At 49.8% G+C, this 24,363-nt stretch overlaps 1 protein-coding gene across 1 annotated transcript in view; it reads left to right on the top strand.

Annotated features, from left to right (window-relative positions):
• Positions 1–2,704: 2,704 nt before the first annotated feature.
• LOC104528292 (plexin-A2) overlaps positions 2,705–24,363 on the top strand; it is a gene marked incomplete at its 5' end in the record, with an annotated part of 37,247 nt that continues 15,588 nt past the window's right edge. Inside the window, 10 exons of the mRNA XM_010172252.1 lie at positions 2,705–2,856; positions 6,277–6,394; positions 9,944–10,080; positions 12,906–13,073; positions 14,424–14,517; positions 16,480–16,719; positions 16,893–17,036; positions 18,203–18,437; positions 19,887–20,029; positions 21,626–21,894. Coding sequence (XP_010170554.1) covers positions 2,705–2,856; positions 6,277–6,394; positions 9,944–10,080; positions 12,906–13,073; positions 14,424–14,517; positions 16,480–16,719; positions 16,893–17,036; positions 18,203–18,437; positions 19,887–20,029; positions 21,626–21,894 — 1,700 coding nt within the window. The remainder of the gene's footprint in view (positions 2,857–6,276; positions 6,395–9,943; positions 10,081–12,905; positions 13,074–14,423; positions 14,518–16,479; positions 16,720–16,892; positions 17,037–18,202; positions 18,438–19,886; positions 20,030–21,625; positions 21,895–24,363) is intronic.

The raw sequence follows: 24,363 nt of genomic DNA on the forward strand, positions 1-24,363 counted from the left end.
TAACCAAGCTCCTACCACCACCCACTTCATCTCTGTATTGGAATCCTTTCTGCCAATACCACGATGCTTCGCACTCATGTTAATCCTTTCCCTGAGCAGTGGGAATGTGCTTTATTAGAGGCAGTGGACTGCTTATTTGCTTCATACAAGGTGAGGCTGATGCAGAGAGAAGAGATTACCTGCTCAGAATAACTCGGGGTATCAGCAAAACCAAAGGCCCTCCCTGCCAGACCCTGCTTTTCAAAGTGCTTCAGTTTTGGAAACCTTGTTAAAAAAAACCCAAAGAAACTTCCAGCAGAGTTGCAGATCCCTAAACAGTAAATATAAAATTCCTGGTAATGGCTTTGGTTTTCCTGAGCTGCCCTTTGCAGGTTCTTCTGGTCCTCCACAGACCTCTGACTGGAAAGCCATTCTACTAAAGGATATTTCTTGAAATTGAGGAATATTTCTTCTTAATCCTGTTTGTCTCAGACCAGAAGTCTGGCCAGTCATTGCAGCCAGCCCTGCAGCCTGGGCAGCTCCCCAGCACGACCACAGCCCCAGGTCACAGCAGACAGTGCTGGGTTTGCTGGAGATGCTTTGGCCACGCATCTGCAACACATCAGGGTGACCTGGGGTGCTGCTGGAGCTGGGTGATGCTCAGAGGAGTCGCCAGCGATGGGTGCAACTGGACCTTTAAGATTTATCTTCTTTCTGTGATTTTTGACTGAATCTCTCCAGCTGTAATTAATTGAATGCATCTGTTCTAACCCTGGGGCTGCTTTATGGCACAGTTACTTCAAAACTGTTCAATTAGCGGCCACTAAAATCTAGGTCGAGTGGAGCTCCATATTGGGGATTTTCCAGGTCAGGACATTTTCAAAATACAGAATCATCTCTGCTTTGTTCAGTGAGGCCGTGGGCTTCTCTGGTTGTGGTAAGGTTGGGAAATGGCAAACTGTGACTTGTTTGCAACAGCGATGAGACGAGCCCGGCGGTGTAAGTGCTCCAGCAAACGCGTTTTAACATCCTCTGGAGCTGCAAAGGACAGTTGTAACTGTCAAGTACGTGAACTGCCAACTTCAGGTGATGCCCAACTAGCGATGTGAACGTTACCAGCTGAGGCCTTCAGGACTCGGTGTAATGCAATACAACTTGATTTTTCTAGTGGCTTTTATGGGCACGTAGCGAGACATGGAGCTAAACGATACGAGACATGCGAGGCGGCCTGAGTTACAGGAAATAGCGGCACAACAGACAGCGTATGGGGAAGAAATTAGAAATCTCAGTGGTGCAGTCGAGGGGAGAGGGAGGTAGAAATTAAAGCATACGCAGAGGAAGGAGGTGGTTTGATGTTCAGGGTGGCTCATGGCTCTGCAGGGTGCGTGGCTGAACCCCAACTTCAATAGCAGCATCTTAAATGGGAGCAGAGGTGGAGAGCAAGAGATGAAGAGGTGTAAGCAAGGGAGAAGGGAAATGGCTTCAGTTGGGATTTGAAATGCAGGGAGATGCTGAGGGGAACTTGGAGCAGCAGAAGTGATGGGGAACAGGGATGTGCTGATGGCTTTAGCAGTTTGCATTGGGTGGGAAAGGGAAACTTTATACAAGGGCAGGGAGTGACAGAACAAGAGACAATGGCTATAAACTGGACAAGGGGAGATTGAGATGAGACCTGAGGAAGAAATTCTTTGGTGTGAGGGTGGTGAGACAGTGTCCCAGGTTGGCCAGAGAAGCTGTGGCTGCTCCTCCCTGGAAGTGTTGAAGGCCAGGTTGGATGAGGCTTTGAGCAACCTGGTCTAGTGGAAGGTGTCCCTGCTGCTGGCAGGGGGGTTGGAACTGGATGAGCTTTAAGGTCCCTTCCAACCCAAACCATTCATGATTCTGTGAGGCACTGGCAAGTGCAGGGGGTCCCACATAGGGGCTGATTTAGGGACACACTCAGCCCGCAGTGCAGCAGGTTGCTGGGATGTGCTCTCGTGATGGGGCTGGTGTTTTGCTGCCTTCCTGAGCTGCTCACATCCAGGGAACAGTGAGCTCTTAGGAAGGTGAAAGAAAAGCAGCCATCCATCCAGAAATGCTAAGGAAAAGGTTTGGAAGAGCTCAAATATTTTGCCAAAGACAGGGGTGGAACAAACAGGTGTAAACAAGATATATCCATTCGATTAATTAAATTGCATTATTATGGATCATGTTTATTTATTAAGAACAGCTGTAGCATGGAGAAGATCAGTAACTCACCCAAGAGCAACAGCAGATCAGTGACAGATTCAGGACAATGTTTTGAGAGTCTTAGGTCCAAATTTTGTGACTGTATGTTATTGTAACTTATACTCCTAATTGAAGAGGATATTGTCATTAATGAAAGGCTATAGAAGCAGAGATGATGATGGCTGAGGCAGGCCATAAACAGGCAGCTTTAAAGCACAGACCTAACCCTTAACATTTGTAAGTCATTTGAGGTGCCAACTTACTAATAAAATGTGACATTAACGTTCAGAGAACAGCCAAGACAGGAGGTAACAAAGTTCTCCAAAGCAGCAGACAGCTTCTGGGAGGTGACTTACCATCTTCTGTATATATAAAAAAGGAGCCAGTCCTATCCTTCTGCAAGGGTTTCTGGGGGAGGCATTGCCAAAACTTTGCTTCCAAGCCAGACATGGGGTTGAAGAAGCACGGGTGGCACGAGGACACCAGCTGAACTTTCCTGTGTTTTGTTTCCCTCTAGATCCTGACAGTGTCAGGCCCCCCAGAAGGAGGGACAAGAGTGACCATCCGTGGTGTGAACCTGGGCCTGGATTTCTCCGAGATCGCCCACGGGGTGCAGGTTGCTGGGGTGCAGTGCACACCCCTGCCCGAGCAGTACGTCGTCGCAGAACAGTGAGTGGCCTCCAGGACCTCACCCATCCCCATCACAGGTCCCCAGGGCTGGCCAGCCTGCACAAAGCATCTTTCCTCATCTCCAACAAACACACAGGAGGCCAATAACTCATCCAAACCCCGGGCATCATCTCTCCACCCTTTCCAGCCCTATAGGAAAGGGTCTGGAGGTGGATGGTGCCTGGAACAAGGAATGCTCTTCCTCCACCAGAAGGGAACGAGGTGCTTGGATGCTCTGGAGGGGGTTAAGCAACCCTTTAAGCTTTTGATTAAGTGTTTTGTTTCTTTCCATACCTCGGTTCCTGCTTTGCTAAGCAACTTTTCTGATGAGCACCTTGCTGTTGACGCTGAGCCTCTCTGCCCCCTCCGCTTCCCATCGCACTTGAAATTCAGGCGGCGCTGCCGGCTGCGCGCAGCCATTTGTTAGGCGGGTGAGGCGGTGACAGCAGCTTAATCCGAATGGGCCTCCACTGGAGTCAATTCATTTATTTCACTAAGAAAAATGTCAACCGAAAATTAGAAAATAGGCATGTAACAGAGGATGGGCGAATAAACCTCCCCAAGTGACACATGCTCCTGTTGCTGTTTGAGGGGAGGAGAGTGGGGGGTTGTTCTGATGTAGCCAAGGTGCTGAGAGGTGTGTTGGGGGTTATTTGTGGAGGGCAGGTGAGCAGCAATATGTGACGTCTCCCCTTGGGTTGTCTGATCTCACCTGCTTGGGGACCAGGATGGCATCATGTGTGGTAGGGCCATGGCTGCTCATGGTGAATGTGGTGGAGTCCAGGGCTCATGGGTGGTCCCAGCAGCATGGATCTGCCCCAACTTCAGGCAACAGCTGGAAACGGTTCTTCTCTGGTGGTGAAATGCATCTGGTGGGTCCCAGCCTGATCCCCAGTGCAGTGGAAGGATGAGTCACTAGGACACATTGGTGTTGCTGTGGTTTTTGCTCACTCCTTGCCTTTGTTTCCCGATCTGTAAGACAGAAATGACATTAAGACCCTTCTGAGCAGTGAGGCTGTGTGGCTGCTCCTCCCTGGAAGTGTTGAAGGCCAGGTTGGATGAGGCTTTGAGCAACCTGGTCTAGTGGAAGGGGGCCCCCCTGCTGGCCGGGGGGTGTGGACTGGATGAGCTTTAAAGTCCCTTCCAACCCAAACCAGTCTGTGATTCTATGATATTAATCCATCATCTGATCCCTGAGTGAAGGGTGCTGTGAGTCTGCAGAGCATCATCGTTGGTGTCACTGCAGGAGCAGCTCCAAGCACTGCACCAGTCGTACGGTCCCTGCTAGCCATTTGGGCTGTTCTGCTGAGCAGTATTTTGTTTTACTTTATTTTTCAAATAAAGGATGGAAGATTATAAAATTATCCTCCTTTGATGGTATGAAACCCTGATTTTATAATCACGACTCTAATTACAGCTCTTCAGCTTTCAAAGTTTGTTAACATCATTAAAACATTTACCCTGGGCAGATAACAGCAAGCGTTAGCATGAGAGCTGCCTTTTAAAGATGAATGCAGATAAAAGGACCCTCTTAAGGGTTCTGTGGGCAGACTGAATTCCAAGACTGTAATGACTCACCATATGCTCCAGCCAGCAATCTATCAGCCAGCAATTAGGTTAATGTTGGTGAAAGGGCCACTTAGCCCAGCAATCAGCACCCTACAGCTCCTCCGAATGCATCGTTTTGTAACAAGGTACCTGCTGGGAATTTGGCTTTTAGCAGTAATGGGGATCAGGTGTACCAGGTCACTTCTGCCCCTGTCCTGTGCCCACTCATGCCTGGTACTGTACAGCAGCTGCTGCTTTACTAGCAAATAGTCGAGTGTTCCATGTTTCCCCCCAGATATAGCGCTTGGTGTATCCTTACTGCTTCTGGGAGAAACCCTCCACTCTCCTGTCCTGCCTGTGTGGTGCCAGGAATCACTTCCCCTTGTGTTGTTTGCCCATGAGCTGGCAGGGGCAGAGATTTCTGCTCCCACATCCCAGCAGCACAGAAACCCTGCATCCTCACCTCGCTGCTGGTCTGCAGGAGGAGAAGCCATGAAATAGCAGAGGAGAGAGGAGCACGGGCGATGTCTGGCTGAAAGGCAGAGAGAGGAGCACATGGCAGATCAGGGCACACAGCAGAGATGCTTTGGTTCCTGTTCTCCAAGGGCAGCATCTCTCTAGGCTACCTGTTTTGATGTGCACTCCTAAGGACTTGCACATTAGAGCTCTTTACTGGCGTGTGTGTATTTCATTAGGCCGCCTGGCATCACCCGTGCATGCTGCCTGCAGGTTCTGTTCTCCTTTAGTCTTTATATTTTATTTTATTTGTAGTGAATGTAATGCTGCTGAAGGCAGCTGAAGTGCTGCTGCCACGGCTTGGAGCCTCTCGTGCATCTGTGGATGCTCGGCAGGAGAGCGAGCGTTCCCCTGCCTGCTGAGGATGCTCCAGCTCTTTCTCTGGGCTCAGGGTCAGACACCAACAAGTGTCTCATCATGGGGTTCATGCAGCCCCTGCCCTCAGGCAGCTTCCTCCTGTCCTGAGCTTTCCCATTCCTGGCAGGATGCTCTTGAATTTGTCTTTCCAGTGTTGAGGTGGGAGTGAGCAGCATCCATCCCCTTTGGGTACAGCCAGGGAGCTCTGCCAGCTGAGGTCCCTTTGAAAACCCCTCTCAGACCTGCTGGCACCACGGGCTTGTGCTTGGTCTCATCTCCAGGAGCCATTGTGCACTCCCAGTGCCCTGGGATTTTTGGATTACACACCCCCAGGGTGGGTACTGAGGGCTTCCTCAGCTTCCAGCCTGTGGCTTGTGCTGAAGTTGACCCCAGCAGCTCTCCCTGTCCGTGTGTCTTTCCCTGCCATGGGATGTTCCCGCAGAGCTGGACCACAACAGGAACACGAGATCAGCGTCTTTTGGTCCCGAGATCGGTGCCTTTTGGTGCTGCTAACTCCTTTTACCAGCCTCAGTAGGTTTGGTGTTCTCCAGCCCCATCTCCCCTGCAATGCTGCTCTCCAGAGCTGTCTCTATCATTCCCGAGCAGGTTTCTCCATTTTTGATTAACTGGGAGACTGCAGTGTGAGCTGTTCCCTTAATGAACTCATCTGTTACTCTAAGGACTTCGCACTCACTTTGCTACTGGCTAATATATTGCCATTAGTGCTCTGCTTTGCTCTGGAGTTTACAGCTTGTAATAATTATGTCTAATTTTGATTTTTTTTTTTCTTTAAATTACTACATGGGGTAAAAATAGACTCAGTAATTAACTTCTTCCAAAGAGGCAGATATCAAAGTTAAAGAGGGAGGGGGGGGAAATAAAAAAAAATATATATTTAAAAAAAAAAAAAGGGAAGAAAAAAGTCAGCCCTTCATGGAGCTGCACAGGGCACTGCTGGCACCTCCTGCCAAATCCTCACTGCAGCATTTCTGCTTCCAGGATCGTCTGTGAAATGGGACAGGCGCTTCCAGGGATCAGCTCCGGCCCAGTGCTCCTGTGCATCGGAGAGTGCAAGCCGGAGTTCATGGCCAAGTCCACGCAGCAGTACATGTTTGTGGTGAGTGTTCTGCCACGGCGGGAGGAGAGAGTCAGCACGTGTCCCCTGCACAACAGCCGTGCTCTGCAAACGCCCGTGTCAGATGGTGGGGTTCAACACCAGAAAACAATCCCCAAATTACCAGCTTTTTCTGCTACTTTCCCCATGGCATTGCACAGTCTGTTGGTAGCCCAGTCAACGAGCTCAGGTTTTAGGATCTAGAGCTCGCACAGGCCTACAGAATAACTGGGAACCTAAATAACTAAATAACCTAAATAACTGTGGAAACCCAAACCCAGGGTTCCCACAGCACTTGGCTTCAGCTTTGCACCTCCAAAATGGTGACAACCTTCTGAATTGGTACTCTCAGTTACTCCTTGCAAAGTGCATTGGTGTCATCCCAGCAGGAGCATGAATTTGTTCTGTACCTGAGGACTCTCTGTGCACAAGGAATTGTCAAGGGGTTGGGAGTCAGCACTCCACATTTTCCTTTGTTTCTGATGGACATTGTTACTTTGGTGTTTAGTTAACGGGGATGAATCTTGGGAGCTGCTTCTCGCTGGTTTAGAAGATGTTTCTGTACCTCCATGTGTACATGTATAGGCACCAATAGACCTTTTTGCACAACACAGAAACACACAACAGGAGAGGAAGCACCAGGTCCATCCCTCTGCAGCTCAGGCACTGAGTCAATGCTAGAAACTTAAAAACTGCCTGGGAAACCTAAACATGCCGAGTTAGACTCTGTGTCTATACATTTAATTTTTCCCCATGATGCCCTTGGGGATGGAAGGGTAATTCTGCATCCAAATATTCAGGGATTTTTTTTTCCCCCCCTCCAAGGATGCTGGTTCAGTGTAGACTTTCTCTATCCACTCAATGGAGAGCTGCTCTTTGGGTTTCTGGGCTTCCTCTGAGTGGGTCATTTCTTTCTGTTGTTTAATTAGCAGCCTTTTTGATTCATCAACTTAAAAGCCACAGCTGGGGGTTTCTCCTATCTCCAGTTTTGCCTAAACAGGGCACTTCATCCAACCACATTGATTTTGTGCTTAGTGGAATCTGTATGCAGGGAGATGCCAGCGCTTACCAATTGTCCACAATTTGTAAACTAATTGAGAGATAAATCAGGCTAACCCCTGCCACCCTGTCCACCTTGGAAGCAACACCCTCCCCTGGGATTTCATTTATTCAGCAACATAGCAGGAGTGCAAAATATCACCAGGTTTTGCTCGAATATTCCAGAAACCCCTCTGATCATCACAGAGCACTGCCAGTCCCCAGCTTTGCTGTTGTTGAAGGGCAGGTTCCTGTGTGACACGAGGAGGATGTTCTCTTGCTTTGTGTTAAATAATAACCAGGAGCCAACGGAAGGTAATTGGGGAGATGAATCTTGGAGTAGAACCTTGCAGCAACCTGGTGAGCATATGCTGAGCATTATCATCCCTTGAATTGTGCTCCTGATTTCCAGCCCTGGTTGTCTCGTTTCTTTTTCTCAGGCATCTCAAACTTCCAGCACATCATTTCCTTTTGTTAGTTGGCCTCTATTTTTCTCTTTAGCGCCGCTACAAATTCCATTACAGGTGGTTTATGCCATTAAAGTCAGTAGTAAAATTGATTGGTACCTTAAAGCAGAGCTCTGTTCTGACCCTGAGAGGGTTCATGCCTTAGTGAGCTCATCTGGTGCCTGACACCGCGCAGGAGCGATGCTGTCACCTTAATTACACCCGTTTTATCTGGGGAGGTGGAACCTTGGAGCTACTTTGGATCTGTAAATCTGTCATAATTATCACCAAATCATGAGCTGAAGATGGAAAATTCTTATGCAGCTTTCAGGTCCTCAGCCCAGCCTTGGGAGTTTTTGCAGGTCTCTAGGGTGGACCCTCAGCTCTCCTGTTTTTAACTTATTCACAAGATTGACTGCTCGGGATTACAGCCTGAGTTTCTATTTTCAGCAATGCTTTGGATTGCCAAGGATTGCAGTGCTTAAGGTGATGCTCACACCAAAAATGTCAGATGCTGGTAGCCAGGAGATCCTTATAAATGATTTCCAGGCAGAGTAGGGCTCTGCTTTCCAGGCAGTGTGTAGCTCTGTCACTGGTGTGTGTATGGGAACTGCTGGACCTCATGGATGTGTTAAATAACTGCTCCTCTCTGTCCCCAGGCTCCCACGAGCAGACCGGCCCCAGGGTTAGGGCTGGAGGAGGTGGCTGGCAGTGGCTCTCTCTGTCTAGAGCCTTCACAGTGATGCAGCTTGTTCCTAATTCACCTTGGGAACAGTGAGCAGGGCTGGGCTGGAGGCTGAAGGAGGTTTTTGATGGGCAATCGTACATTGAACATCCTTTGGAGGTTTTTTTTTTTGCATTTTGGAATCACTCCTCTTGGTTGTATAAAATACTCCGGAGCCTGCCTGATGTAAACATGGTTATTACCATTCATATTGCCCAGTACTGCCATTAGCTGTGGTAGTCATAGAATATCCTGAGCTGGAAGGGACCCACGAGGATCATTGAGTCCAACTCCTGACCCCACTGAAGATAAGAGCTGTGACCTGCCCATGAGTAGTTGAAGGACAAATCTTTCCCTCCTGCACCATTAGTCCATAATTATCCACGACAGGATGGATTCTGTGTTTTTCTCTGGTCTATTTTCTCTGGTCTATTCATGAGTCAGGGTCAAACAGGCTTTTGGTCTAAGCTGCTTCGGGAAATGCTGTGGCACCCAGAAAACACATGTTGAGTTGTGAAAACAGCAGAGAAAACAGGACAAACTCACCGAGCTGCCAGGCAGGTGGTACCAGGGGAGTGGAGCTGGGAGGCTGCCAGCTTTTGCAGATGAGAGTCATAAAGAGGGTAATGTGAAAGCATTAGGAAAACAATTGGGTAATATCCACTGATTGAAAACAAATAAAAAGGTACCTTCTTTTCTGCAAATTCTATTCAGAGGGATAAATAGCTGTTGTGGTGCAAGGCAGGATAAAGAAATGGCATTGCTGCAGTAATATCACCAGTAAAATGTTGAGTGGGATCCAAGTTCCCCCACCAAGGGTGTCTTTCCATCAGCGATGGGAAAGGAGCTCTGTCCCCACGGTGCTGTCACTGGTGGTGGGTGTGAAGCTGGAGCTGATGGTGGTGTCTTTTTGTTAGTTGTCCAGTGTTTCCCGTTGCCAGACCCTGGTGGGGTTTTTGATGCTTTGCCACGTTGGCAAAACTTAAATGTTTGGGTTTGAATTTCCATTTTGGCAGTTTGTTTGGCTCGGGATGTATTTAGTTTTTGAAACTGTTGTGCAAACAGCTTACCTTTGTTTAAGGACAAAGTTGAAGGTAAATATATACTTTTGCCAAGGATAATTTGCAATTGTTTTGTTGAGGCACATCTCTCTCTCAGAGCTGGGTTTGAAAATTTAGCAGGAGATTTGTCAGATGTCCAGGACACATCTCCATTTTGCTTTTTCATTTTAAAAAGGGTATCTCTGCTGAACTAAAGATGAGAAGATGCTCAGGGGATGGCTCCTGGGTGGAAGCTCACCTCGCAGCAGGCCAGAGCACTGAGTTTGTCCTTTTCTTTCCCCAGACTCCAGCAGTGAGCTTTCTGAATCCCAGCCGCGGTCCAGAGTCGGGAGGGACGATGGTGACCATCTCTGGGCACTACCTGGGAGCCGGCAGCCGCGTGTCAGTGCTCCTGGGGAACCAGACCTGCGAATTCTATGGGTAAGGGGCCGAGTGGGTCAGCCTGGGCTCCTGCATCCTGCACCACATCACCTGCAAACATCCCTGTGATTGGAAACCGTTCATAGCAGTCGTCAGTGTCTGCCCCCAGCCCGGCTCAGCTGAAGAAAATGTAACATTTATTATGAGAATTTCTGGTTTCTCTATTCACAGATATTGCAGCTGCTGCTGCAGGTACCTCAAGCTCCTAGAATTGGTCTTGGCGAGGGGTGGGGCAGAGCCAAGCAGGGATCTGCACGTGCCTTCTGCTGAGAAACTTGTGCAGCCATCCATCTCCTCTGGGATTTCTATGGCAAATTTGCTTTTTACCCAGCAGTGTAAACACGGAGTTGACATTTGCAGGGTTTAATGGGTTTTCTTGGGGCTTAGTTAAAAAAAGATACAGGCGGTATACATCTGTGTGCATCACGTACACGTCCGTGCCCTGTGCCAAGCGTCCGTAGGTGCCCCGAGGCAGCTGGCTCTGTGCGTTTCATAGCTTGGGCACAGCCTGTGCAGGAGCCCAGGCAAAGCAGTGTGATGTGCAAAGGGATTCTGCCTGTCACATCCTTGCTCAGGCTTCCCAGGAGGAACTGAGGACATTTCTGGGAAGGTAAAGACCCCTGGAAGTGAATTTCTCAGCTGGAAGACTGAGAGGTTCTCTGATACAGGAGCTGTGGGCGTTCAGGTGTGGGAGCATGTTGGGATGTTAGCAGTGCTTACTCTAGGTCCATCGTAGAATGGTGCTTCAGGGGGGTCTGGACACGCTGAGGGCTTTGAGTGCAGATTAATTATCTGTGCGCTGAGCTCTGTGACCACTCTGTCCACGTTTCTTCCCATATCTGAAGCAAAGATGCCAGATTGCATCTTCAGATGCACATGGAACGGCGTTGCCACCAGCAGAAGCCTGAGAGCAGAACCAACCCTGTAATATCATCCCTTCAATATCTGATTCTATTCAGGCATCCTGCAGATACTGACCTGCAAAACCCGGAAGAGTTTTTGAATTCTCTGTTTGTTCCAATTACAGCAGAAACTTCACCAAAGCAGGTGGCAGTGTATGAGTGGCACCATCCCTCACGTGGGGTCACGCCGTGCATTTTGTTTTGCTTGGACTGTTTGGAGGCACTGAACTCCAATTGTACTCGAGGGTGTGGGGGAGCCTGATTAGATGATGCAGTTTCTAATGAGATTCACTCTAATTACAGCTTCCCTCATTCTCCCCTCTCTGATCGGAGGAGTGGGTAGATTCACCATGACGACATAATAATAGCACAGAAAGCTAATTAACTGATCAGAGGGAGCCGAGAGCACCTCTGCCAGCAGCGATGCGTCACTCTGGATCTCACGCCAGAGCTAAGCAGGCGCGGTGCAGTCTGCGGGGCAGAGCAGGCAGCAGAGCAGGCAGCAGCTCTTCAGCTGCACGGGCATGCACAGGAACACATCGAGAATCAGCAAGGAAGGTGGAGAAAGGCTCTCCTTGCTCAAGGATGCCTTCATGGTTAAATCAAACCTAGGTGGAGAGTGAGAGTAAGAGGAAGGAGGAGAGTGGGAAGGGCCAGACGTGTAATTGCATCTGTAGAAACAGTCAAGTTCAATTTGTTTCAGATATTTTAGGAGGTTGTTTCTGTTCCCTCAGTTGTGATGGACACAGGTGCCAAGGTGTGAACTGGAACGTTGTGGTACCTGCTGTTGGATACCAGCCTAAAATGCCCAGTGCCAAGTGCTGTCCCCGCGCTCCTTAGGGAGGACAGAGGGCATGTAAGGGCCCTGAGAAGGGGACCACGCAGTGTCCCCTTGCCCTGGTACAGACACAGGAGCTGTGCTGGAAGCAGAGCAGGGGCAGGGCTGTGCTCAAGCCTCAGCTGTTAGTGCAGCCTCTGAGGAGGGTGAGGATGGTGAAGATGGGACGTTCAAGAGTGCCAGGTTTTGATTTCAGTGCCAAACTGGCAGCAAGGTGCTGAAGACCTGCCTGCCCTTTCCCTGAGAGAAGCCAAAATTACATGAGCCATGGAAATAGCACGACCCTTTTGATGAGCTGGGGACAGGGCAGGTGGGATGACCCGCGGGTGGCTGTGCAGGGACACTGGCCTCCCAGGGACATCAGTCTGGCACTTCCCGTAGGAGCAGCATCCAGAGCCGTGTGGTTTCTTGCAGCTCTGTCCCAGCAGCAGCACCGCTTGGATCTCATTCCCCTTCTCCATCCATCCATCCATCCACCCACCAGTGCCTTTGTGCTTTGACAACACCTCGCTACGCTGCTGCCTCGACCTTCTCCAGGGCTCTGATGGAAGCAGATGGTCTGTTGTGTCCAGCCAGGCAGCGCCGAGGCCGAGGTCACCCTGGCTCTGACGGGCAGACAAAGCCAGAAGGCAGCGGTGACGGTGGCATCGCCCTTCCCAGTCAGGGGCTTCGTGGGCTCCTTTATGCTGCTCACAAGGGCCCGTGTGTGCAATGGGGTGGGAAGGGGAAGAATTTGGCTTTTCAGTGAGCTTATACATCCCATTTAAAAAGCAGCCATCTGTTTTCACACGCCCAGCAGAAGGCGGCGGGTTCACAGAGGGATGCAGGAGGCTGCGGTTTGGCACAAAGAGTGATTTCAGGGAACCTGCGCTTCGCTCGCCGTGGGCAGGCAGAGTCCCCTCCTGCACAGAGCTCCCTTCCCTCCCTCCCAGCGAATCCCTCCTGCCCGTATCCCCTCTGCCGGTGTCAGAGCCTGGGGCTGACTGATGGCTCAGCCCTTAGCGAGCTGCCCAGCACGAAGGGTCATTTCCTACCCCCAGACCACAACCTCCCATTGACACTTCCCTGGCTTCTCTCTCACACAGGCGATCCATGAACGAGATTGTTTGCATCTCAGCTCCATCAGCCCATGGCCTGGGGGCTGTTCATGTCTCCGTTAGTGTGGACCGGGCTCAGCTGGAGCAGACCTTGCTGTTCGAGTACATCGATGATCCCAAGGTGCAGCACATCGAACCCGAGTGGAGCATCGCCAGGTAACGCACGGCTCTGCCAGCGGGAGAGGAACCAGCTTGTCTGCTCTGGATCTTCTCTCTTGGTACATGCTCAGTGAGGGCAAAAGAGGGTCCGTTTGGAAATGCACATCCCACCCAGCATCCTGGATCTGTCAGTGCTGGGTGTCTGCGGCGTTTGCATTTACCAAAAATCAGCTCTGGAGTTACTAAAGTAGTTGTAATTACTAAGGCAATTACAGCAGGAGCAGTCTGCACTGAGATTCTGGGAGCACAAATAAAACCCCAAGATCGTTTCCATCTGCTGATGATGTGCACAATTGCTCATTAAAAAACTCCTTCGTATAGTCCTGCAATAAAACAAAACCAGCAGCCACTAAGAAAGGAAAAAGCTGATGCTAATCAAAATGTAGTGTTTATCCCAGATTCACTGCTAGGAGTGAGGTGGCCAGCACTGTCACATCACTGTGACATAGTCACTGCTAAAAACCCTGGGCCATCCTCGTCCCCTGGTGTCACTTTGATGGTTGTGCTCTCAAGGGCTGTAACACAGCTATTCATTTCAAATTCCAATTATTTTTTAAAAATTGGCCATGAAAGAATCGTGGGTCTCACAGCAGGTTCTGTGAGATGTTTGCTTTGAGCCCAAATTGAAGGTCACATCTGGTTTGGGGTGAGATGGGTCTGAGGGGCTGGTCAGGGCTGCTGACAGAGGTGGTCTGGAGGGAACAGCTGGGCTCTGCTGTAGAGATGCTGGAGACTGCTGTGGATCTGGGCTGTGCTGCTCCAATTAACACGGGAAGGAAGAAGCCATGAGTGAAGGACTCTGCTCAGGGGCACTGGCTGTAGGAGAATAGGGATGCTGGAGCCTGGGGGGTTGTGTCCTCCTTGACCCTGGTGGCACTGGTTGCTCTTTGTCCCTCCCCAGCTCTGTGTGACAACTTGATGCGTCTGCACCCCAGATGCAAGCGCACGTCAGTTCCTTCACTGCACGTACCATTTATCGTATTCCTTAAAAACACCACTATGTAAATCATTAAACACTGTGACTAATTTATTGTCTTGCATATTTAGTCTCAGCTCAGTTGATTTCTTTGGTCCCGTTTCTCATCCTGCTGCCTTGTGATGCTGTTAGGTGAGGGAGAGGGTGCAGCTGAGAGTAGAGAATCCAGCTAACTCGTGAGACACCTCTCCTCAGCGACTCAGGGAGTGGGTATTAATCCACGCTGTCGCCTGGTGCCTGAAGTAGTGTCTGGAGAAAACATCTTTCTGAGATCTGAGATCATCCTTATTGTCAAGCCCAGTCTGTCTGCACAGCCCCAGCCCCTCCTGCCCGATGCATTCATTCATCAGGTGTCTCCTCGTTCTCCGCAGCGGCCACACGCCTCTGACTGTCACTGGCTCCAACCTGGACGTGATCCAGGAGCCGAGGATCCGTGTCAAGTACAATGGCAAGGAGTTTGTCAATGTAAGTAGCTGCTGTCGGCGCGGTGCTGCCGGGCTGTGCCGGGGAGCGTCCCTGTGCACTGTCACATGGCAGGTCCCCCACACGCGCGGTTACTGGTGACGATGCTCTCTGCACACACTCTCTTGCCACAGCAAAAGCTGCTCTGGGGGTATTTCCCTAGATTTACCCAAATTGGAGACCCTAGTAAGAGGGATTCTGACCCACAGAAATGGGGAGTTACTTCCTCAGTAGTTGCCAGGGAGTTTTCAAAGCTAGAAATGGAGAACTCCTGGTTTAGATCATCTCCATCACCTCAAATTGTGTCTTGGGTCAGAAAAACTTGTTTCACTCCTGAAATTCCCCATTTTGATGGAGCCCCTGAGCCCCGAGAGCTCCCCTCTCCTTCCCTGTACCTACCTCAGCTCTACAGGCGTGTTGGGATGGGAAATCTAAGTGTAGCTGTTCCCATTATCCCCAGCTGCTCCTGGCTTCCCATTTTAGTCCTGCTCTTTCTGAAAAAGCCCAGAGCTGGGCGCTGGGACCTGCCAGCTCGGAGGCTGCTGTGTTTAACTAGTCTCTCCCTAGCTGCCTCTATAAATAAACCTCCTATTGCTGCAGCTCAGGGCCCAGCAGGGCTGTACCAGCCCAGGGAGGGAAGGAGGAGAGAGGGGAATGGCTTCAGAACAAGAAGCTTTCAGGCCACTTTTGCAGCTTGATCACTGCATCAGGTCAGGTGCTGCTTCCCCGCACCCTCCTCACCATGTGAAGGATGCAGGGCATGGGGCTCTGGGTACTTTGGTGAAGTTCAGTGTTATTTTTATGCCTCCTTCCCTTCCTCCTTCCCATCACCCTGATGTTCCTGAAGCAAGGAGTTGGTAGCAGAATTTGGGGTTGATCTGGAATGCCACCTCCTTCCGCTATCTGTATTTTTTTTTCAGTCCAATAGTGAGAAACTGAAATGAATCCTCTGCTAAATGGGAAATAAGTGATGTTCTTGTATGCCACAAATAAGAATTGTACCTCCAGGACCCACAGAAATTATTTTGACCAAGTAAAACTGAAAAATACTGTTTCTATGCAGTGATCTTTCTGACTGAATCTGTATTATCTTGGAAAGGGCAAATCACTTAGCAGCCTTTTCCTATTCCCTTTCTCCCTTCCCCTCTGAAGACCTTTTTAGTCTGAGCTCTTTTTAAAAAGACATCTGATTTTGTTGTTAGCAGTTACGGTTCTGGTGCTACCAAAATAATTCTGAAGACACAAAATTGAGTGAAATTAAATCTCCCACTTATGGAGGGAGGCCAAACAGTTAGGCTCTTGCTGCTTTATAAGGCAAGAGTCTCATAAATCAGCCAACTCTCTGCTTTCAGGGCTGGAGGAGCTGGGGGTGTCCTCAGCTTGGTGGGAGATGACCTTTGTGTGCTCCTCTCCCTGCTGGCATTTGGGAATTGCCTTTAATCACCCATTTGTAGCCAGGAGCAGGTATTTGCTGGGGGTCTGTTTCACAGCTGGTGTTGCAAAAGAGGATGGGACTGGAAAGAAGAGGAAAAAAGATAGAGGGTGAAGGGATGTGCTGTGCCAGCCTCTAGCTCTGTAAAACATGGCTCATTTTGAAGCTCATGCTCCATCTCTGCCCAGTGCCTTTTGCACTGGCTGGAGGGGAAGAAAATGTGTTGAAGGCCAGGTTGGATGAGGCTTTGACCAACCTGATCTAGTGGAAGGTGTCCCTGCTCATAGCAGGGGGGTTGGAACTGGATGATCTTTTAAGGTCCCTTCCAACCCGAACCGGTCTGTGATTCTATGATAAAATTCAAAGGAAAGCCCCAAACTCTGGCTGTGGCACATCAAGCCTGGCTTAAATATTTCCAGCTAAACTTGAATCCTCTGGACTTCTCAGGGAGTATTTAAGGAGTCAGAACATCATTGTGAAGTCGGGATAAATTTTTTTTCCTGCCATCTTTCAAAGCATCACCTTCCCCACAGGTCTGCACGGTGGTGAACGCCACGGCGCTGGCCTGCCTCGCACCCCCCCTCACCCCCGAGTACCGGCCTGGCCTGGATGCTGTCGAGCGACCGGATGAATTTGGATTTATCTTTAACAACGTGCAGTCCCTGCTGGTCTACAATGACACCAAGTTCATATACTACCCCAACCCAACGTTTGAACTCCTGAGCCCAACTGGGGTGCTGGAGCAGAAGCCAGGGTCACCCATCATCCTGAAGGTAAGAAGGGGTGGGAAGAGACAAAAAAAAGTCCCAGAGAGGTGAGTTTTATAGCCCCTTTGGAGAACAGGCTACACTAGATGGAGTCCCATCAATGGCACAAGCTGGGGATGAGATAGAAGCTGGGGAAACACGCTGCATCTTTGTACAGTCTGCTCTCCCCGTGTCCCTAGGGCAGAAACCTGTGTCCACCCGCTCCTGGAGGAGCCAAGCTCAACTACACTGTGCTGATTGGAGAGACACCCTGCGCCGTCACCGTCTCCGAGACACAGCTGCTGTGTGAGCCACCGAATCTCACTGGACAGCACAAAGTGATGGTGAGAGACCAAACCCTCCTGTCAGCATCCCTTCCCTCCCTCCTTCCCATCCTTCCTCCTCCTCCAGCTCCCTGGTTTACTCGGTTGTTGAGTGCAATTTCTTGTCCAAGGATCAGTAGGATTTTAGATCTTTCTGGCTGTCTAATTGGAATCTTAAAATATTGATGTGTTATTAGCATGGGGAAACTTCTTATTCCCTCCCTGAGACTCACCACCTACTATCAGAACCTTCTAGAAGGAACAAATCTTTCTGGCAGTGCCTTCAGCTCCAGGCACCATCCTTTTTCTGGTGCTCCTTGCTCTTCTGTTAGTAGATGAGACCATTTTCTGTGGGCTGTGTTCTCCCTCCTGTAGGGTCAGAAGGGATTTTATCCATCCTTGTAGCCAGATCTGATCTAGTAAGTGGATGGAAAAGTTTTGCCTTTTGCTGAAGCAGAAGCAGCCAGGACATCTGAACACTGGACTGGCTGGATCAACAACCTCATCCAGGATAACAGTCGGTGTCACCTTCTGCTTTTGGTTTTGGGCACTGTGGCTTCCTCTGATCCGCTCGCGGAGCAAACGTGCAGCTGCTGAAGTGCTTGAGGAGAGCCCAAATGAGATTGTAATTGTGATTAATTTCCCTTTAAGTTCAGCATCCAAAACATACTCAGATGATCAGAGTGTGATTCACAGAAGCGCAACCTGGCTGAGAGCTGCTTGCATCTGTGGCCAGGAAAAGCCAGTCCCAGCATTAACCTCCGGCCTCTCTGCTCTGTGGCTTTCGCACATGGATTTCTCTTCCCTTCTCCGTTCTCCCTTTCCAGTCGCTCTGGTTTCTTGTCAGTGAAATTATCACTGGGTTGCTCATGTCCACGATTTACAAAAGGGAGTTGAAAGCTTATAAAATGAAAGTCAAATGGAGCCATCAGATAATAAGAACAAAGCCCAGATAGTGAAGGGCTGGCACATTTATCATTGCTTGAAGCCTCCCTCTGTTCGCATAAGCTGCATCCTCTGTTTTTGAGGGTGATGGGAGTTGGTGCAGCCTTGGCTGAAGCAGAGGCAGTTTGGTGCTTCCTCAGGGGTCTGTACAGCCCGGGGGGTGTGTGTCCTGGCCGGGAAGGATGGGGCTTTGGGACAGACTTAAACCCAAAGCTACTGGTTACCTCTGCTGTGCTTTGCAGGTGCGTGTTGGTGGGATCATCTTCTCCCCTGGTTCAGTGAGCATCATCTCAGACAGCCTCCTGACCCTGCCAGCCATCGTCAGCATCGCGGCCGGAGGCAGCCTGCTCCTCATCATCGTCATCATTGTCCTCATCGCCTACAAGCGCAAGTCCCGAGAGAACGACCTGACCCTCAAGAGACTGCAGATGCAGATGGATAATCTGGAGTCCCGGGTGGCCCTGGAGTGCAAAGAGGGTCAGTACTGCCCAGGACAGGGCATTCTGAGCGCTGTGACTCCACACCAGAGCACCCTAGTCACCCGATTTTTGCAGTGAGGAGTGGGGTGTGTCCCCCCCACACGCCTGCCCCACTGTGGGAGGGTGGGCAGTGACAAGTGTGTCAGCAGCAGACACGGCTCTGCTCCTTAATATGCAGAGAACAGGATTAGAGCTTGATCCTGCTTAAGTGACGGGCCTGGGTCGCGTTGTGAGGATGGCACGAGCCCCAGGCTGCCCTGCACAATGTGGCCCCTTGTCTAATGGGCTTTTAGTAAAGGGATTTTAAAAAGGCAGAGTGAGATGGGGTCTGAACCTCCTCTGCTCCCTAAGAAACAGCGTGTGTCCCAAATGGAAGGCAGTAGGGCTGGGAACCTGGTCTGGTCCCTCCTCCAATCTATAAGATGTGAGCCTCAAGGGGTAAGAACAGGTCTGAGGGATAGGAAGAAGCTCCTCAAACATTTGCTTCTGGGAAATCTCATGTCTTATTTGGACTAGCTAGACCTGCCCCTTGCAGCTTTCAACTCACACAAGTCTTGTCCCTTGCAACAGGGTGACAGCCTGACCTCTCCGTGAGGAGCGAAGGTGGAGGTGGAGACTTGTGTCTGTAGCTGGTGGGTTGAGACAAAAAGCGTTCTGGGGAGTGCTGCTGCTGCTGTTTTGTACGTTCTTCCAGCTGAAAGGGAGCTTAGTGAATAAAAAAAAAGTAGTAAATACAAAGCTGCAAATTTCATAGTGCAACCTCTGTATCTACGGAGAGTTGCACTGGATCTGTTCAGCTGAGTTTAGAAGGACACCATGGGACAGAAAATGGGATGTATTCAGGAAAGACCAGAGCTTTGGCATGGGCACAGCCTAGTTGGGGTACAGAGACCTGACTGAGCCAGCAGTTTGTACTTTGGAGAATGAACACAAGGACACACACAGAGCTGTGTAACGTGCTGATGTTATAAGAGGAAGAATAAATTCCTTCCTGACCCCTGCAGCAGGCAGTTTCTGCTTGGGTTTGATCTGCATCAGATCTGATTATTTTAGCAACTGTTGATAGACGACAAAAGGAAGAAGAAAGGAAAATACAGGAGGTACCAAGTTATGAAAATAGTTCCTCATTTCTGCCTGCAGCCTTTATAAAGGTGTTTTAGGTGCGTACACCCAGGTGTGAGCTGCATACAAATTAATAAGCATCTTTTGTTCTCAGCGTCTGCTCTGCGCAGTGTGTGCTCTCTCGCTCTCAGCTGCTGTGACAGAGTCTCCCAGGGTGAGGGTCTGTCTTAGCTCCGTGACAAGCTCTCCCCTGAATGGGTTTCCTGAGCTGGCTGGTTATGGTTGTTGCTGCCGTGCCCCTGAGGAGAGCAAACAACCCTCCCCAAATCCTCTGCCCTGCAGCCTCACGTGTGTTTCTCTCTCTGGTTCTGTCCCCCCACAACAGCTTTTGCAGAGCTGCAGACAGACATCAATGAGTTAACCAGTGACCTGGATCGCTCCGGGATCCCGTACCTGGACTATCGGACCTATGCCATGAGGGTCCTTTTCCCTGGCATCGAGGACCATCCTGTCCTGCGGGAGCTGGAGGTGAGGAACAGGCTGTGCTCCAGCCCTTCAAAACTTCCCTGAGCCCTCAGGGAATTCAGTGAGAAACCCTGAGGCACCTTTACACCAAATCTTACTAGAGGCACTGGGGTCAACAGGATGAGCCCCGAGTTCATTTCAACTCTGGTGTTTCATCTCCATCACACATTGCTTGATTCCTCTCACTTTCTTCTCCCTGGTGTTGCTTTAGTTTTATTTTATGGGGTTTTATTTTGCTGTAGGTCAGCAGCAAAGCATGCCAGAGAAGTTACCAGTGTCCTTTTAAAGTCCTCCTTAACGACCTTGGGGTGCAGGGGAAGGCTGTGCTCCTGGGACCATCCTGCCTGGAGCATCCTTGTCCTCCTGCTGCTGTTCATGGTGTGTCCACGGGAGGGCAAGCACCATGGCCAGCCTCCTGCTCTGCTTCCAGCAAAAGCTTCCATCTCCCAGGTTTTCCCACCACTATGTGCAAATATATTAATGAGGCTTTCACTGAGGACTTAAGAGAGTGGGTGATGTGTGAGGGTCCATCAGATCACCTTGCAACTGGGCCCTGCTCACCTCTAAGAGTGCCGAACAAAGCGATGGTGCTTCAAGAAATGTTCTCTGCCCCCAAACGTGGGGCTGCCATTCTCCATCCTCAGCACTGGGATGCCCAGAGGGCTCCATCTCAGAGACTGGCATTGCTCCAGTCAATCCTGAAAGTCCTGTTGCCTTCACACAAACCGGGAGATACCCAGATCTTCAACCAGAGATGTGAGAGGAAGACATCTTGGTTGCTTGTGCTCCATACAGCTGCATTGCTTTTCCAGGCAAGCACTGCTCAGTGTTAACACATCAAATTAAATTCCCTTCCAGTGGGCCACCACCACTGAGCACTTGCTGTGGTGTTGGTAAATCTCAGCAGGCTTTGAACCAGCTTCTCCCAGCCCCTTCCCATGCCCTGAGTTTTCCAGTCCCATGCATGATGTTCACTATTTAAATTGCCAAATAAGCTGATGCTCTAGCAAACAAATATGAACGCTTTTTATTTGTTTTACTCATGAAAAACAGAATTGCAGAAGTGATGAATGTGTTGCCAATTACACAGTTGCTTAATTATGTAATGTTAGTAAAACCAATACATAAGTCTCCAAGATCTTTGGTAAAGAGTTGCTTAATGTAGTTCATCATTTTCACTTATAATGAATCACTTGAATCTGCAACTGGTTGAAAGTCTCAATTAATTTTTTACACTTGTCCCATAACAAAGCAATAGTCTAAATTAGTATTTAATTTACTTACAAGAGTGTCACTTTTTGTGCAGAACAAGCAAAATTGTGTGTCATTTATAGGGCCGTTAGCCTCAAAGCAACAGCTTTATGGCAGGCAGAGTACAGCTTGGAGCAATGATTAAAGGAAGCTGTGATGAAGTGCTGGGGGAGGACAGATCAGGGATGCTGAGACCCTGAGAGATGGGGTGCTTGCTTGTGCACCCAGGTTTACACCATGCACCCCACTCATAGCGATGGCAGAGTGACCCTGTGGCATCACAGAGCTGCCCTCCAGTCCCTTGTCCTCCTGTGCTTTGGCTGATGGACATGCTCTCCTCCACCACAGGTCCAAGGGAACGGGCAGCAGAGTGTGGAGAAGGCCTTGAAGCTCTTTGCTCAGCTGATCAACAACAAGGTTTTCTTGCTGACCTTCATCCGAACGCTGGAGCTGCAGCGCAGCTTCTCCATGCGCGATCGCGGCAACGTGGCCTCGCTCATCATGACGGGTCTGCAAGGCAAGCTGGAGTACGCCACCGATGTGCTGAAGCAGCTGCTCTCTGACCTCATCGAGAAGAACCTGGAAAATAAGAACCACCCCAAACTGCTCCTGCGCAGGTAACACGGCAGGACAGGGAGGGGACGGGGCTGCGGGCAGGTCAGTGTGGTCCCCTGGGCTGGCACGGCCACGCTGCTGGTGGCTCTGCAAGACCAGGGTGCTGGTGTTGGAAGGTGTCTGAGCTGCCTCACAGGTATTTATGGGCTTGATCCTCACAGCATCTACATCTGCCTGGATGGAGCAGCAGCGTTTGTGTTTCACGGTTGGGGGAAGGAGCTTGAGAATGGATTAAGTGACTCACACGTGATTGTGCAGGGAAATGGCAGAAAGAAAAAGGGAAAAAGGTGTAAATTAGGGAAAAAAGTGAATGTTAACATGGGCCAGATCAGCAGCCACAAGTAAAAGGTTACCCCTCTGTGTCGTGAGCCACCTCTGTCCCTGTCCCTTTGTGTCCCAGCTGTGCTGCTGAGCCTGGCCTCAGCCAGCGGCAGGAACGTGGCTGCGCCCGCGGCTCCACCGGCATCTCATGGATGGATGAAGGCGAGGGGAGGATTTCACAGCTCTAGGAAAATTTCAGGGATTCCTCCAGCCATAATGAATATACTTGACAGGAAATTGCTTTAAATCTGGCTGTGTTTGCGGAGGCAATAACTCATCTCGGAAAAGGAAGCCGTCTTAATTTCCCCCGTGGTTTGCCGAGTCGCTGGGAAGGCATCTTCTGCCTCAGCCATCAATAATGACTTTTTACAGTGCTCCAAAAAATACATGGCTGGCAACAGGAGCCGTGCCCACTCCTCCCTGCAGCACCCAGTGAGGAGATGGGGCCATGGGTTGAGGCTGGCTGGATTTAACCTGCCCAGGATTTAACCATTTCACCAGAAACCTACGACTGGAACCTTGTCCCAGCCCTGTGTCCCGTGAGCTCCCAGATGGTGTTGGTGCATAAAACACCTGAGCTGGAACGTGTTCCTCTGACTTAATAAGGAGTGATCAGCCACAAAGTGAGATTATTTGATTTTATTTTATTTTTTGAGCTCTCTAGCAGCAGCAGTTGATAATTGGCACTCAGTTCTTTCTCTTTCTTCTTCGTTTTCCTCTCTCTCTTTCTTCTGCAACTACCCCTCACGGGAGATAGCAAAAAAGTTGACATTAAATCAAATAGCTGCTCTGGTTCCTGGCACGGAGAGCAGCACACAGCGGTTTGGAGACCTAGATATAGCAGGGAAAAATTAATAAAATACATATTTATTTTTTTGGGTTCTCTCAGCTCTTTCTGTTTAGTTTTCTTTTATTCCTGGTGCCTCAGAACGTCGGAGGAGCAGCCAAGGCGCTGGTTGCTGGCGTCAGACTCCTTTGGAAAGCTGTCTCTGGAGCGTGCTTTGCCCTTGTTATGTGGTCAATATGAGAAGGGTTTTCTCCAAGTCTGGGGATTCTCCCCTGCTGTGTTCATCTTCAGGAGCTTATTTTTTTTCTTTTTAGAGGCAGCCCAGTGATGTAGCAAGAGTGATGTGTGTGAGGGGCAGCTCCTGCTGTGGCTCAGTGACCCCTCCCCACGTAGCAAAGGGAAGAAGAGCTCAGGCAGGCACAGCTCAAGGGACAACTGACCCTGTCACCCAGCACCAACCCCATTGCAAAGGCAGAGGACACCAGGGGAAGTACATCAAGGAGCCCACGGTGCTCCTGCAGCTACACGCAGCAGCGATGAAGGTCGTGAGCAGCCCCTTTCCTCAGCCAGGGTAGGACAGGGATGAGGAGCTCAGTGGTTGGCCATTCCTGGGACTGATGTGCTGCAAATAGCTGACAGCGTCAGTCCATGTTCAGCTGAGAGTGAGATTCAGTGCTGGAAAGTAAGGAGAAATGGGATTTGACAGCAACACTCTGAGGTGTTTCTTTTTGCTGGTCCATTCAGCTTATCTTGCCTTTCTGATCAAGAAATAAAAGGGAATAGCTGGACATGGAAGTATCTGAACCCTTCTCCCACACAATCCACCCCAACTTCTCTGCCACTCATATTTTAGTTTATTTTTATGGTGTTGGTGTCAGACCATAAGCAGCCAACAGGGACGAGACACATCATTACTTCACTGGTAGGGTTAATCAGGAGACTGGCCAATTTGTACTTTAATATTCTATTAACAAAGTAGTTTATTAAATTAACATTCACCCTGGAGTCCTGAATGTATAATTTGCTGAGATTTTCACCTCTTCTTTAGTTTGTATCCCTGAGGCTCCGTTGTCTGGGCGCAGTGACGTGCTAGTGCTTCTCCTCCTTGACTGGGGGACTGAAATATTTTAAACAGGGGAACAAGGTGCGTGTCAATTTGTAGGATGAATTTTTAGGCAGTTAATCAATTCAGCCTTAAATTCTTTGGGGATCTGCAGACATTTTCACCAATTCCTGACAGATGATGTGATCTTAAGAGATGATGGATAATGTGACCCCAGGTCCATTTGCCGACTGACATTGGTTTTTGTTTGGCTCCCGTTTATATGTGATCTGCTTGACTTTGTGATCAAACCCTGTTGCT

This window comes from Antrostomus carolinensis, unplaced genomic scaffold, assembly GCF_000700745.2.
Source record: "Antrostomus carolinensis isolate BGI_N321 unplaced genomic scaffold, ASM70074v2 scaffold24087, whole genome shotgun sequence".
NCBI classification, from domain to species: domain Eukaryota; kingdom Metazoa; phylum Chordata; class Aves; order Caprimulgiformes; family Caprimulgidae; genus Antrostomus; species Antrostomus carolinensis.